Source organism: Coenobita brevimanus, chromosome 101, assembly GCF_032717465.1.
Source record: "Coenobita brevimanus isolate Jiangsu-jjx chromosome 101, ASM3271746v2, whole genome shotgun sequence".
Lineage (NCBI taxonomy): Eukaryota > Metazoa > Arthropoda > Malacostraca > Decapoda > Coenobitidae > Coenobita > Coenobita brevimanus.
This window is the reverse complement of record NC_137054.1, coordinates 45,563,156-45,577,266: the sequence shown is the minus strand read 5'-3', so window position 1 is coordinate 45,577,266 and position 14,111 is coordinate 45,563,156. Positions and strand designations below refer to the sequence as shown.

At 41.7% G+C, this 14,111-nt stretch overlaps 1 protein-coding gene across 1 annotated transcript in view; it reads left to right on the top strand.

The window, feature by feature from the left end:
• Positions 1-14,111, top strand: part of LOC145415017 (reelin-like) — a 492,696-nt gene that overhangs the window by 47,716 nt on the left and 430,869 nt on the right. The window contains exons 8-9 of the mRNA XM_080284434.1: positions 437-606; positions 1,121-1,261. Coding sequence (XP_080140560.1) covers positions 437-606; positions 1,121-1,261 — 311 coding nt within the window. The remainder of the gene's footprint in view (positions 1-436; positions 607-1,120; positions 1,262-14,111) is intronic.

The following is a 14,111-nucleotide window of genomic DNA, read 5'->3' as shown; positions in this document are numbered from 1 at the left end:
TCTCTCTCTTTCCTGTTCTGGTCACTGCTTTTTTGAACTCCGTACTTGTATTCCCGTCATACAACGGCGAGCATGTAGCATCCATCCAGCTAATCTCACTTTTGCCCGAGCTGTCCAGTGTAAGAGTCCGTTGGCACTCTCAAACCCCCATGTATGTAAGCGGTCGGCTGCGGAACTGTCTTCCTCATTATGTCTCTCATACTGCTTATACTCTCCAATATTTAAAGTACATGTGTCCCGCATGTCCAAGTGAACGCTTATTGAATCTGGTTTTCTAATCTCTTCAATTTTATTTAAACGGGACAAATTTTGCAGACTCTAAGCTAATGTTCTTTGTTTATTGCATTTAAAAATAAACAAAATAAATCAATGAAGAGAAGGGTTACGAAAAAGGGCTAATAATTATGGAATATGTGTGTGTGTGTGTGTATGTCAGGTTGTGCTGGAGTACTCGCTGAACCACGGCATCACATGGCGTCTGGTGCAACGGCCATGCTCCCCCGCCACGCCGGGTTGCCAGACGTACTTCACCCGCGGCACCGTCTACCACCCGTCAGAGTTCTCACGGTGGAAGCGGGTCACTATAAGGCTTCCTCAGCACACTTGGTACAGTACATTCAGCACCAATAGTACACTTTCAGCTTCTGTGGCTTTATACTAGTGAAACCAAATTCCAACCCATTTGTTTGTGGCCAAGAAGTTTACTAAGATTCTTAGGTTCGGGCAAAATGCTAAAGAATTACAGCACTTCTGCGTTTGGCTGTTGTTAACAATAATTCCTTAAAGCCAACGAGGAGGAAATTTAGGGCTAATGTTTGAAAAATTATCCATTCTGAAAAATATCAGTGAAAATATGATTTAGTTGTATGGCTTTCTACACTGTCCCCTACCCATTCCGCTGGTAGAATCAGATTCACAGAAACGTATAAATGGGAAGAACAACAATAGGTTTCGTTTATTAATCCTTCCGAGCCGTTTATTTTAGGTTTAAGATATCATATGACCATAGTACTTACTAAAAAAAGTCTCCCACCCACCAAACCCTCCAGCCGATTACGAAAATGGTATCACCGCACCAAAACTGCTGGCTACTTCTGTGACATTAGGCTGCTGCACACAGGTCCCCATCGACGCGACTGCGGTTGCGTCAGACGGAGGACAGCGAGGTGAAGGAGGCGTGGGCTGTTGACAACCTGTACGTAGGTCTGCAGTGTCCAGGCCTGTGCTCCGGCCACGGCCATTGTACCACCTCAGGGTGCAGGTCAGTCACAACGCACAATACACCTCACTACACTGTCCACTACGCTGTACTCTCCATTACGCTGTACTCTCCAGTATACTGAACTCTCCATTACTCTGTACTGTCCACAACACTACACTGTACCCTCCACTACACTGTGCTCTCCAGCACACTGTAGTCTCCACTACACTGTACTCACCAGTGCACCGTACCCTCCACTACACTGTGTTCTCCTGTACACTGTACTCTCCACTACACTGTAGAGTACACTACATTATGCTCTCCACTACAAAGTACTATACACTACGCTATACCCTCCACTACACTGTACTATACACTGCATTATTCTCTTCACTACAGTGTACTATACACTACACAATACCGTCCACTACACTGTACTATACACTGCATTATTCTCTTCACTACAGTGTACTATACACTACGCTATACCCTCCACTACACTGTACTATACACTGCATTATTCTCTTCACTACAGTGTACTATACACTACACTATACCGTCCACTACACTGTAATATACACTGCATTATTCTCTTCACTACAGTGTACTATACACTACACTATACCCTCCACTACACTGTACTATATACGACACTAGATTCTTCACTACACTGTACAAGCCGCAACATTATACTCCGCTACACTGTATTCGTCACTGCAGTACAGTATACTCTCCAGTACACTGAACAATTCACTACCTCACCGGAAAGACTTTTTTTTTTTCCCTTAAATAGTCAAGGCGACATAATATGCTGTCAAAATTGCATAAGGTAGCAACATCTGTTTATCTACCTCTATCTATCTATCTATCTATATACTGTATACAGTACACACACACACACACACACACACACATATATATATATATATATATATATATATATAATCATCTCAACCGTTTGAGTGTCCACTGCAGAACCGGCCTATCCCGACCGAAGTGGGGAAGATACAGCCAATGTATCTCTAGCAAGTGGCTTAGGGTGTCCGGTAGAGACTGTATGTAGGGTGAGAAATGCTTGTAAGTGTAATTGTTGTGTTGGAGTGGCTTTGGATGTGTGTGTACTCTGTGAATCAAGTGTAATTGGCCCATGCAAGCCGACTGGGTGCAAGCATACTTTACAGTATGCGACACTGGTTCAACCACAGCACCCCTTGTGTCCGCCAATGCAGTACTTGGCATGAAGAATGCACCCAAAGTTTATTACCCTGGCGGGGCGCAAACCCTCGTCTTTAGTGTACGAAAACGCACCCTTTAACTGTACCACAGAGGCTCCATATATATATTTATAAATTTATATTGTGTGTGTGGTAGACTGGGAACCCATCATCCACTCACTCAGTGTAGGGATGCCTTATGGTAACTACAGTGAGTGGCAAGCTAAATGGTTTGCTGTACCGGGGTTTTTGGTTGGGTTAAGTGTCCCCCAGATTCCCTTATCTTAAATCACTTTATCATGGCAAAGGTTTCGGAGAGCCTCGGAGGACCCAATACCTGCCCAGGACCCCCCACCAAATGGGCAGATTCGCATGGACATGTGGAATGTGAGAGTGTGAATGAGGAGAGTAAGAGGGTGGAAGTGGTGAATGTGTTCAAGAGTGCGAGATATGCCTTAATGGCATTGTGTGAAACGAAGATGAAAGGGTGCGAATTGGAGGAGTGGGAGGGTGTGAAATGTGTGAGATTGGGCATGAATGGGCGGGGAAACTGCAAGGAAGGAGTTGCTTTGTTGATGAATGAGGTGTGGCAAAGTGGAATGAGAGACTACGAATGTGTCAGCTCGAGATGTATGTATGTCAAGTTCAAATTTGGGAAGGTGAAAGTGGCTGTGATTGTAGTGTATGCACTGTGTGATGACAGGAGTGAGAGAGAGAGAGAGAGAGAGAGAGAGAGAAAGACAGGTTTTGGGATGAGCTGGATGAAGCAATGGGAGAAATGCCCTGGAGCTATAAAGTGATCGTAATGGGCGATATGAATGGAAGAGTGGGCACTGGTCCTGAGGATAACATAATGGGTTGCAGTGGATTACCAGGAGAAAATGATAATGGGAAGCGACTGAAGGATATGTGTCATTAAATGAGGTTGTGCATTTGTGATTATTATTTCAAACATAAAGATGCACATAAATATACATGGTATAGAGGGAACGGAGATCGTGTTGAAAGGAGCCTGATTGATTATACTGTATGCTCGTAGAGAGGTCGATGCTGGGAATGGTTGCTGATATGAGGGCCGTGAGAGGATGATGTAGAGGTCTGTCAGATCATATGATTGTGGTATGCAAGATAAGCTGAGAGGAGTGAGGTGGACCAGGAGAGAAAGGAGCAGTCAGGGAGAAAGACTGAAAATCGAGAAGCTGAGGATCAAAGAAACGGGAGACGAATACAGGACCAAAGTAGGGGAGGAGTATCAGTGAATTGGACTGAAATGGATCTGGACAGCCTGTGGAATGCATATAGGGATTGCATAGTTTGGAATACTAAAGCGGTGTGTGGTGTGGCCAGAGTAACAACAAAGAAGAAAGGTACGGCATGGTGGGATGAAGAGGTTAAGAGAGCAGTGGAGGAAAAGAGGAAGAAGTGGCTAGAGTGGTTACAGGACAGGGGTTCGATTGAAATAAGAACGGAACATATTGAGAGCAAGTAGCACATAAAGAGACTAGTGAAGAGGAAAAAGGAGGTAAATGATAATCTAGGAAGAAAAATGGATGCAAACTACTCTGAAAATGCTAAGTTATTCTGGAAAGAGGTGTCGAAATGTAGAAGTGACAGCGGAAGGAATTGTGAAAGTGTGGAGGATGTAAGTGGTAGATCATTAACCCATGGGGATGAAGTAAGGACCAGATGGAGAGAATAATTTGAAAGCCTGACGAATGGGAACAGAGCGAGAAGGGCGGCTGTAAACATGATTGGTTTTGGGGGTGTGCAGAGAAGGAATGCAGTGCCAGGAGACCTGACACTCGCATAGGTGAAGAACGCTGTGATGCGGCTGAAAAATGGGAGAACAGCTGGGGTTGATGAGGTGTATGCAGAGATGATTAAGTCTAGTGGAGGGAGCCGAATTAAGTGCTTGTTGGAGATATGTAAAAAGGCATGGATAAGTGAAACTGTGCCAGCAATGTGGAAAAAGGCTGTGATTGTACAGCTGTACAAAAATAAAGGTGAGCGAAGTGAGTGTAGGAATTATCGTGGCATAAGTTTATTGAGTGTGGTAGGGAAGGTATGTGGAAGAATTATTATAAAGTTAAGAGGGATATCAGAAGTCCTAGTAAGTGATGAACAGGGTGGCTTTAGGAGTGGCAAAGGATGTGTGGATCAAGTATTAGCAGTAAGACATGTAATGGAGAAGGATTGTGAGAAGGACCATAAGGTGTTTATGGCATTCATGGATCTGGAAAAAGCATAGGACAATGTAGACAGAGAATGATGGTGGAAGGTTTTGCGCATGCACGGTGTAGATGGTAAGCTGCTAGGTGCCGTCAAGATTTTTAATGATGGTAGTGAAGCATGTGTAAGGATAAATGGGCATCTAAGTGAATGGTTCACGATCGGTGTGGGCGTGTGATAAGGTTGTGTGATGTCTTCATGGTTGTTCGATATATATATGTGGATGCGATGATGAGAGAAGTAAAAGCACGAGTAATGGAAAGAAGGATGGCGTTGGTAATGAATGGTGATGGAGTGATGGATGGAATATCTCAAATTTGTTGTGGGCTGATGATGCAGTACTTCTTGCAAATACCGCATATGTACTTGGTAGACCAGTGCAGAATTTTGCTAATGTCTGTGAGTGTTGTGCCTTGACAGTAAATGTAGAAAAGAGTAATATGATGGTTTTTGAGAGAGGTGAATCCCAGTGTGATGTTACAGTAAATGGAGAGAGACTGGATTGGTGAGAGAGTTCAAATACCTGGGTACAGTGACAGAAAAGAGAGGAAAATGTGCAAAAGAAGTGGAAAGTAGAGTGACACAAGGAAGGAAAGTAGCTGGTGCTGTGAAGGCCTTGAAAAGAAACAGAGGCTTGAGTGTATTGCTGCACGAGGCTTACATGGAGTATTAGTCCCAACTTTAACATATGGATGTGAGACTATGGTGTGACATGAAAATGAGAAGTCAAGAGTAAGAGCAGTGGAGATAGGACTGCTGAGGAATGTATGTGGAGTACAGAGAGTGGATAGGATACAGAACAATGTGATTCGTGAAAGATGTGGATGAGGAAATCCGTGGTCACCGGAATCGAAGAGAGTGTACTGAGATGGTATGGTTATGTGGAGAAAATTGATTTTTTTTTTTTTTTTTATGTGTCTGACTCTGGGCATGGGCATCACAGCCTGCTCCCAAGGCCCAGTAGTCCTCCTACATACCATACACCTCTACATGTCATCACTTCGGCGCTACTGGTGTACTGGTATTAGCGGGTGTATTTTTACATGTCGGTGGGTCTTCTGGTAGATCAGTAAAGTCTGATTTTATGCAATTCAGATTCTTAAACTGTTCCCTGTCCCAGCGAGGATTTGAACCTGGGTCTGGTAGGACTGCAGGCCATCTCTCTACCGATTGAGCCACCGCCTCCCCCAACAGAGTGGTGGAAATGGTATATCTGAGCATGTTTGAAGGAGGGAGGAGGCGAGTTAGGCCAAGAGGAAGGTGGAAGGATATGGTGGATGAGTGTGTGAGGAAGAGAGGTATGGAAGTCGGCGAGGCTAGGGGACTGACAAGAGATCGAGCTGGCTGGATGAATGTTGTGAGAAGAAGTGCGTGATCATGGATTTGGCACCCCTTTTTAACGTGACAGCGTCCGGACTGACTCTGTCGGACACGTTTATGTGAAGCTACAGAATGTGGTGAATGTCTTTGGAGTATCAGATAAAGCCAGGATTCCAGGGACTTGAATAATGTGTGAATGGTAGCGTGGCCCATTGCACTGGGCAAAATTAGGCTGTCTGGACGTTACTACTCCTCACCCTGCCCTAGGGTGGGAAAGGAGGCCTGAATGATGATGATGATTATATATATATATATATATATATATATATATATATATATATATATATATATATTGTTACATAGCCTATGATTTCATCATCCTTTGTGTAATTTTAACGCACAGTTGCTGCATGTTTGATCACGAGCGTGTTCTGCCTCAGTCCCCCCCTTCTACCGTTATAGTAGAGTAAGTCGTTCTCTCTGTTATACTTTGCGGGATTTTCAGCTCTCTGTCCCCATGGCTTCATTTGCGCGTCCTTCTTACAAGTTGTATCAAGCTCTCCTGGCCCCTATATAATGAGCTCAGTCTCTGCATCATTGCCACTTAGATCTGCTCCTCATTTTGTTCACATCTCTGTCCTCCCCTGTACAGATATTATTATTGTGAGTGCTCAAGAAATCTCCAAACATCTAGCAGCTGTGTATAATTTGAGTATAAGTGTTATTGCATTTTTCCTTGTACTGTATAGCATAAGTTTAATTTGTAGGCCTGGTGAAGTTTTTGTGGTTCATGTAGGGTTCTTTATGTTAGTCATTTTTGATAATAGTTTGTATCTGTAATTATTTATCTGGCATTCACTGAGTATTATCTGGTATCTCATTTTGTCGGGGCTGACTTGGATGAATTTGCTCTTGCTAATTTCGTGTTAATAGAGGCTATTGCAGTTAACCATATATTTAACCTGTTTATTTGCCATTACATTATCCTTATGAGTCCTGAATGTTTTGTTGTTAATTTGAGCATTAAACTTTAACTTGTAATTTTACCTAACTCTTTTGTTTTGAACCTGGAACTTTACGGGACAGTAGTGACTCTTAGCATTCTCACTTAAAGTGTACGTTATTTTTCTCTGTTCCGTAACATAAATTTGGCGACCTCTCATCAGGATATTCAGGATATTATCATAAAGATATTGTTTGATATTTTGTGACTATGATATATTCATGATGGCTACTATTTCTACACTTGATGAAGCCAAAGATTTTTTGTCAAATGTGCAAACAGTGTGTGATATAGAAAACAGAACAAAGAATGAACTTAAGCTCGTTGCTCAACAATTGGGAATTGCTGTTCGCTCTCATCATTCTAAAGATCAAATTGTTGACATGATTAATGAAAGCTTGTTTAATGTAACTTCTCCAAATGAGCAAACCCAGATTGAATTAGCTAAGTTACAGCTAGCTCTGCAGGAGGGTCGTGCTAAAGAAGCTGAATTTCAGGCAAAAGCTAAGGAGGCTGAGTTTCACGCACAAGTTGAACTTGCTAGGATTCAGGCAGACCATGAGTATCGCATGAAACAAGGTGGAACTGGATCATCTAGCTCTGATGATTTTGATGTGGCTAAAAATGTTAAACTTGTCCCTCCTTTTAATGAACCTGATTTAACAAAGTATTTTCAGTTGTTTGAGAGGGTAGCTACAGGTTTTAATTGGCCTAAGGAGTATTGGCCAGTACTCCTTCAAACTGTTCTCACCGGTAAAGCTCAAGTAACTTATGCATCTTTGCCTCAGGATCAGTCTGATAATTATGATGTAGTTAAGAGCTTGATTCTTAAGGCCTATGAGCTTGTTCCTGAAGCCTATAGAGTAAAATTTAGGACAACTTATAAGCAAGATAAGCAATCCCATGTTGAGTATGCAAAAATCAAAGAAGATTTGTTAGAGCAGTGGTTAAATTCTAAGAATGTGGATTCTGATTTTGGTAAATTTAAGCAGATGATTTTGCTGGAGGACTTCAAGAGGTGTATTAGTAAAGATGTAAGCCTATATCTTGATGAGAAAAGAATAGATAATTTGTCTGATGCTGCAGTTTTAGCTGATGAGTATGTTCTCACTCACAAGAAATATTCTAGAGGAAAAGGGAAAGCTGAGAGTAAGTACGTTGCCTCTACTCAGAGTACAGGTAACAGGAAAGAGAATAAAGATGATGTTTCTCAGGAAGTAAATACCAGCTTCACCTCTAGATTTCAGAAAAGTAAATGTACTTATTGTAGTAAGCTTGGTCATACTACGGAGAGATGTTTCAGGAGACAGCGTGATGTGAACAAAAAGGAGTCTTTAAATATTCAGTCAATTGGTCTAGTGTCCACTCTTGAGAGTTCCCAGAATTCTTTAACTGAGTTAACTGAACCTGCTTTGAGGGGTAACTTAAATTCTCATGATGGAGCTCCTCTTTTGAGCAGTAACGTGGGTGACACTCTCAAGAGTTCATGTGCTAATTTCCTGTCTGATGGTTTTGTCAGTCCTCTGGACAGTAATGACAGGAAATCAGTTCAAATATATCGTGATACAGGTGCTTGCCAATCCCTTATGCTGACCAGTGTTCTAGGCTCTAATGTTAATTCCTCTGATGAAACTGTAATCTTACAAGGTGTAGGAAATAATTACTTCTCTGTCCCTCTGTGCAGAGTGAATTTAGAGTCTGGTTTTGTTAATGGTTCCGTTATGGTTGGGTTGGTTGAGACACTCCCAATGTCAGGTGTAACTTTCTTACTTGGAAATGATATTGGTGGAAGTCAAGTGTGTCCAGCTCCTCAGTTGTCTAGTGAGCCAGTGGCTGTGTCCCAGGATTGTGATGTCCCTGATGTGTTCCCTGCATGTGCTGTCACTAGGGCTAAGTCTAAAGTTACTGGTGATTTAGAGGATAATGATGATGATGATGTTATCCTAGCTGACACTTTTCTTGCTAATTTGGACCACTCACCAGATGAGGCAGTACCCCGTAGTGTTGATAATTTGTCTCGTCAAGAGTTGGTTGAGTTGCAGGTTGCTGACCCTGAGTTGAAAGGTCTAGCTAACTCTGCTTACAGTGAAGAAGAGTCAGCCGGTGCTTCTACTTGTTATTATGTAAAGTCAGGAGTACTTATGAGGAAGTGGAGACCCCCAACAGCATCAGCCAACTGTGAATGGGAGGTTGTACATCAAGTTGTCATCCCTCGTGTTTGTAGGCAGGATATCATTCGAGTGGCTCATGATACCAGTTTGGCAGGACACCTTGGAGTGAGGAAGACTGTGGCACGCATTTTGAAACACTTCTACTGGCCAGGTATCTTCAGGGATGTTTCCTGGTATTGTAAGTCTTGTCACACCTGTCAAGTTGTGGGGAAGTGTAATCAGACCGAAAAGGTTGCACCTCTAGTTCCCATTCCTCCTTTTGAGGCGCCTTTCACCCGTGTGTTGGTAGATATTGTGGGCCCTCTTCCTAAGACTTCTTCAGGATTTTCTTATGTGTTGACCCTGATTGATATGGCTACTCGTTATCCTGAAGCCATTCCACTTAGAAATATCTCAGCAAAGAACGTGGTTAAGGAAATGCTAGGGTTCTTCACCAAGTTTGGTCTGCCCAAGGAGGTACAGTCAGACCGGGGAAGTAATTTCATGTCAAATGTTTTCAAGCAGTCTCTGAAAGAGTTGGGCATCTCCCAGATCACGTCTTCAGCTTACCATCCCCAGACCCAAGGAGCGTTGGAGAGATATCATCAAACACTCAAATCGATGCTCAAGAAATACTGTTTGGAACATCAGAAAGACTGGGATAAAGGTCTTCCATTCGTTGTGTTTGCCGTAAGAGAATCTCCAAATGAATCACTGGGCTTCTCACCTTTTGAACTACTGTTTGGCCATGAAGTAAGAGGACCCCTTAAGTTACTCAATGAATGCTGGCTGTCGGAGGAAGATGACGTCAACCTGCTGGAGTATGTGATGAAGTTCAAAGAACGGCTGTCCACTGCTTTACAGCTGGCGAGAGAGAATTTAGGAGCTGCTCAGGAGAAGATGAAGACTTGGTATGATAAGAAGTCCAGGTTACGCCACTTTCAGCCAGGAGATCAGGTTTTGATTCTGCTACCAGTTCATGGGCAACTTCTTCAAGCCAAGTTTAGTGGCCCTTATTTCGTGGAGAAGAAACTCAGTGATGTCAACTATGTCATCGCCACGCCAGATCGTAGAAAGAGCAAGCAACTATGTCACATCAACATGCTAAAGTTATATCACAGGCGGGACGAAAATAATCCAGTCTGCACTGTAGCTGTTCCACCCGAGTCTGCAAGTGAAGCTCTCCCATGCAGTATGAGCCTGAGTGATAGTTTGGGGAAGAATCCTGATATCATGAATGATCTCCAGACTAAGCTTTCTCATCTACCTCCCAAGGAAAGGCAGGAGTTTTCGGCATTACTGCAGGAGTACCCGCAAGTGTTCTGTGCTACTCCAGGAAGAACCACTGTGTTGATGCATGATGTCGATGTTGGAGACGCAAAGCCAATTAAATTGCCTCCTTACCGTGTGAACCCAGTGAAAGTTCCTCTCATCCAGAAGGAGCTTGGCTACCTGTTGGACCACAAGATGATTGAGCCCTGTCAGAGCGAGTGGAGTTCTCCTGTCACTCTAGTCCCTAAGCCAGGTGGGTCACAGAGGCTTTGCATTGACTACAGACGTGTTAATCAGATAACCAAAACAGACACTTACCCTCTCCCTCGCGTGGACGATTGCATAGACAAGATCGGAAAGGCTAGGTACATAAGTAAGTTTGATTTGTTAAAGGGATACTGGCAAGTACCTATGACTGAACGTGCTAGGGAGATCTCATGTTTTGCAACATTAGGAAAGACATTTGCATGTTCTGTAATGCCATGTACAGATTGTTTTAGAGTAATAAGAAATTTCCATTGTAAATTTCTTTTTCTTTGTGGGGAGGTGTTACATAGCCTATGATTTCATCATCCTTTGTGTAATTTTAACGCACAGTTGCTGCATGTTTGATCACGAGCGTGTTCTGCCTCAGTCCCCCCCTTCTACCGTTATAGTAGAGTAAGTCGTTCTCTCTGTTATACTTTGCGGGATTTTCAGCTCTCTGTCCCCATGGCTTCATTTGCGCGTCCTTCTTACAAGTTGTATCAAGCTCTCCTGGCCCCTATATAATGAGCTCAGTCTCTGCATCATTGCCACTTAGATCTGCTCCTCATTTTGTTCACATCTCTGTCCTCCCCTGTACAGATATTATTATTGTGAGTGCTCAAGAAATCTCCAAACATCTAGCAGCTGTGTATAATTTGAGTATAAGTGTTATTGCATTTTTTCTTTTACTGTATAGCATAAGTTTAATTTGTAGGCCTGGTGAAGTTTTTGTGGTTCATGTAGGGTTCTTTATGTCAGTCATTTTTGATAATAGTTTGTATCTGTAATTATTTATCTGGCATTCACTGAGTATTATCTGGTATCTCATTTTGTCGGGGCTGACTTGGATGAATTTGCTCTTGCTAATTTCGTGTTAATAGAGGCTATTGCAGTTAACCATATATTTAACCTGTTTATTTGCCATTACATTATCCTTATGAGTCCTGAATGTTTTGTTGTTAATTTGAGCATTAAACTTTAACTTGTAATTTTACCTAACTCTTTTGTTTTGAACCTGGAACTTTACGGGACAGTAGTGACTCTTAGCATTCTCACTTAAAGTGTACGTTATTTTTCTCTGTTCCGTAACAATATATATATATTGTTACATAGCCTATGATTTCATCATCCTTTGTGTAATTTTAACGCACAGTTGCTGCATGTTTGATCACGAGCGTGTTCTGCCTCAGTCCCCCCCTTCTACCGTTATAGTAGAGTAAGTCGTTCTCTCTGTTATTCAGAGCGGGATTTTCAGCTTTTTGTCCCTATGGCTTCATTTGCGCGTCCTTCTTACAAGTTGTATCAGGCTCTGCCAGCCCCTATATAATGAGCTTAGTCTCTGCATCATTGCCACTTAGATCTGCTCCTCATTTTGTTCACATCTCTGTCCTCCCCTGTACAGATATTATTATTGTGAGTGCTCAAGAAATCTCCAAACATCTAGCAGCTGTGTGTAATTTCAGTATAACTGTTACTGCATTTTTTCTTGTACTGTGTAGCATCGGGTTAATTCTTAGGCCTAGGGAGGTTTTTGATTGATGTTGGGTTTTATGTCATTTTTGATAATAGTTTGTATCTGTAATAATTTATCTGGCATTCACTGAGTATTATCTGGTATCTCATTTTATCAGGGCTGACTTAGATAAATTTACTCTTGCTAATTTCGTGTTAATAGAGGCTATTGCAGTTAACCATATATTTAACCTGTTTATTTGCCATTACATTATCCTTATGAGTCCTGAATGTTTTTTTGTTAGTTTGTGCATTAAACTTTAACTTGTAATTTTACCTAACTCTTTTGTTTTGAACCTGGAACTTTACGGGACAGTAGTGACTCTTAGTATTCTCACTTAAAGTGTACATTATCTTTCTCTGTTCCGTAACATAAATTTGGCGACCTCATATCAGGATATTCAGGATATTATCATAAGGATATTGCTTGATATTTTGTGACTGTTACTTATTAATTATGTCTACTATTACTACACCTGATGAAGCCAAAGATTTTTTGTCAAATGTGCAAACAGTGTGTGATATAGAAAACAGAACAAAGAATGAACTTAAGCTTGTTGCTCAACAATTGGGAATTGCTGTTCGCTCTCATCATTCTAAAGATCAAATTGTTGACATGATTAATGAAAGCTTGTTTAATGTAAATTCTCCAAATGAGCAAACGCAGATTGAATTAGCTAAGTTACAGCTAGCCCTGCAGGAGGCTAAGGCTAAGGAGGCGGAGGCCCGTTCTAAGGAGGCTGAGGCACAAGTTGAAATTGCTAGGATTCAGGCAGACAATGAGTATCGCATGAAACAAGGTGGAACTGGATCATCTAGCTCTGATGATTTTGATGTGGCTAAAAATGTTAAACTTGTCCCTCCTTTTAATGAATCTGATTTAACAAAGTATTTTCAGTTGTTTGAGAGGGTAGCTACAGGTTTTAATTGGCCCAAACAGAATTGGCCAGTACTCCTTCAAACTGTTCTCACCGGTAAAGCTCAAGTAACTTATGCATCTATGCCTCAGAATCAATCTGATAATTATGATGTAGTTAAGAGCTTGATTCTCAAGGCCTATGAGCTTGTTCCTGAAGCCTATAGAGTAAAATTTAGGACAACTTACAAGCAAGATAGGCAATCCCATGTTGAGTATGCAAGAATCAAAGAAGATCTGTTAGAGCAGTGGTTAAATTCTAAGAATGTGGATTCTGATTTTGACAAATTTAAGCAGATGATTTTGCTGGAGGACTTCAAAAGGTGTATTAGTAAAGATGTAAGCCTATATCTTGATGAGAAAAGAATAGATAATTTGTCTGATGCTGCAGTTTTAGCTGATGAATATGTTCTCACTCACAAGAGATATTGTAAAGAAAAAGGGAAAGCTGAGAGTAAGTACGTTGCCTCTACTCAGAGTACAGGTAACAGGAAAGAGAATAAGGATGATGTTTCTCAGGAAGTAAATACCAGCTTCACCTCTAGATTTCAGAAAAGTAAATGTACTTATTGTAGTAAGCTTGGTCATACTACGGAGAGATGTTTCAGGAGACAGCGTGATGTGAACAAAAAGGAGTCTTTAAATATTCAGTCAATTGGTCTAGTGTCCACTCTTGAGAGTTCCCAGAATTCTTTAACTGAGTTAACTGAACCTGCTTTGAGGGGTAACTTAAATTCTCATGATGGAGCTCCTCTTTTGAGCAGTAACGTGGGTGACACTCTCAAGAGTTCATGTGCTAATTTCCTGTCTGATGGTTTTGTCAGTCCTCTGGACAGTAATGACAGGAAATCAGTTCAAATATATCGTGATACAGGTGCTTGCCAATCCCTTATGCTGACCAGTGTTCTAGGCTCTAATGTTAATTCCTCTGATGAAACTGTAATCTTACAAGGTGTAGGGAATAATTACTTCTCTGTCCCTCCGTGCAGAGTGAATTTAGAGTCTGGTTTTGTTAATGGTTCCGTTATGGTTGGGTTGGTTGAGACAC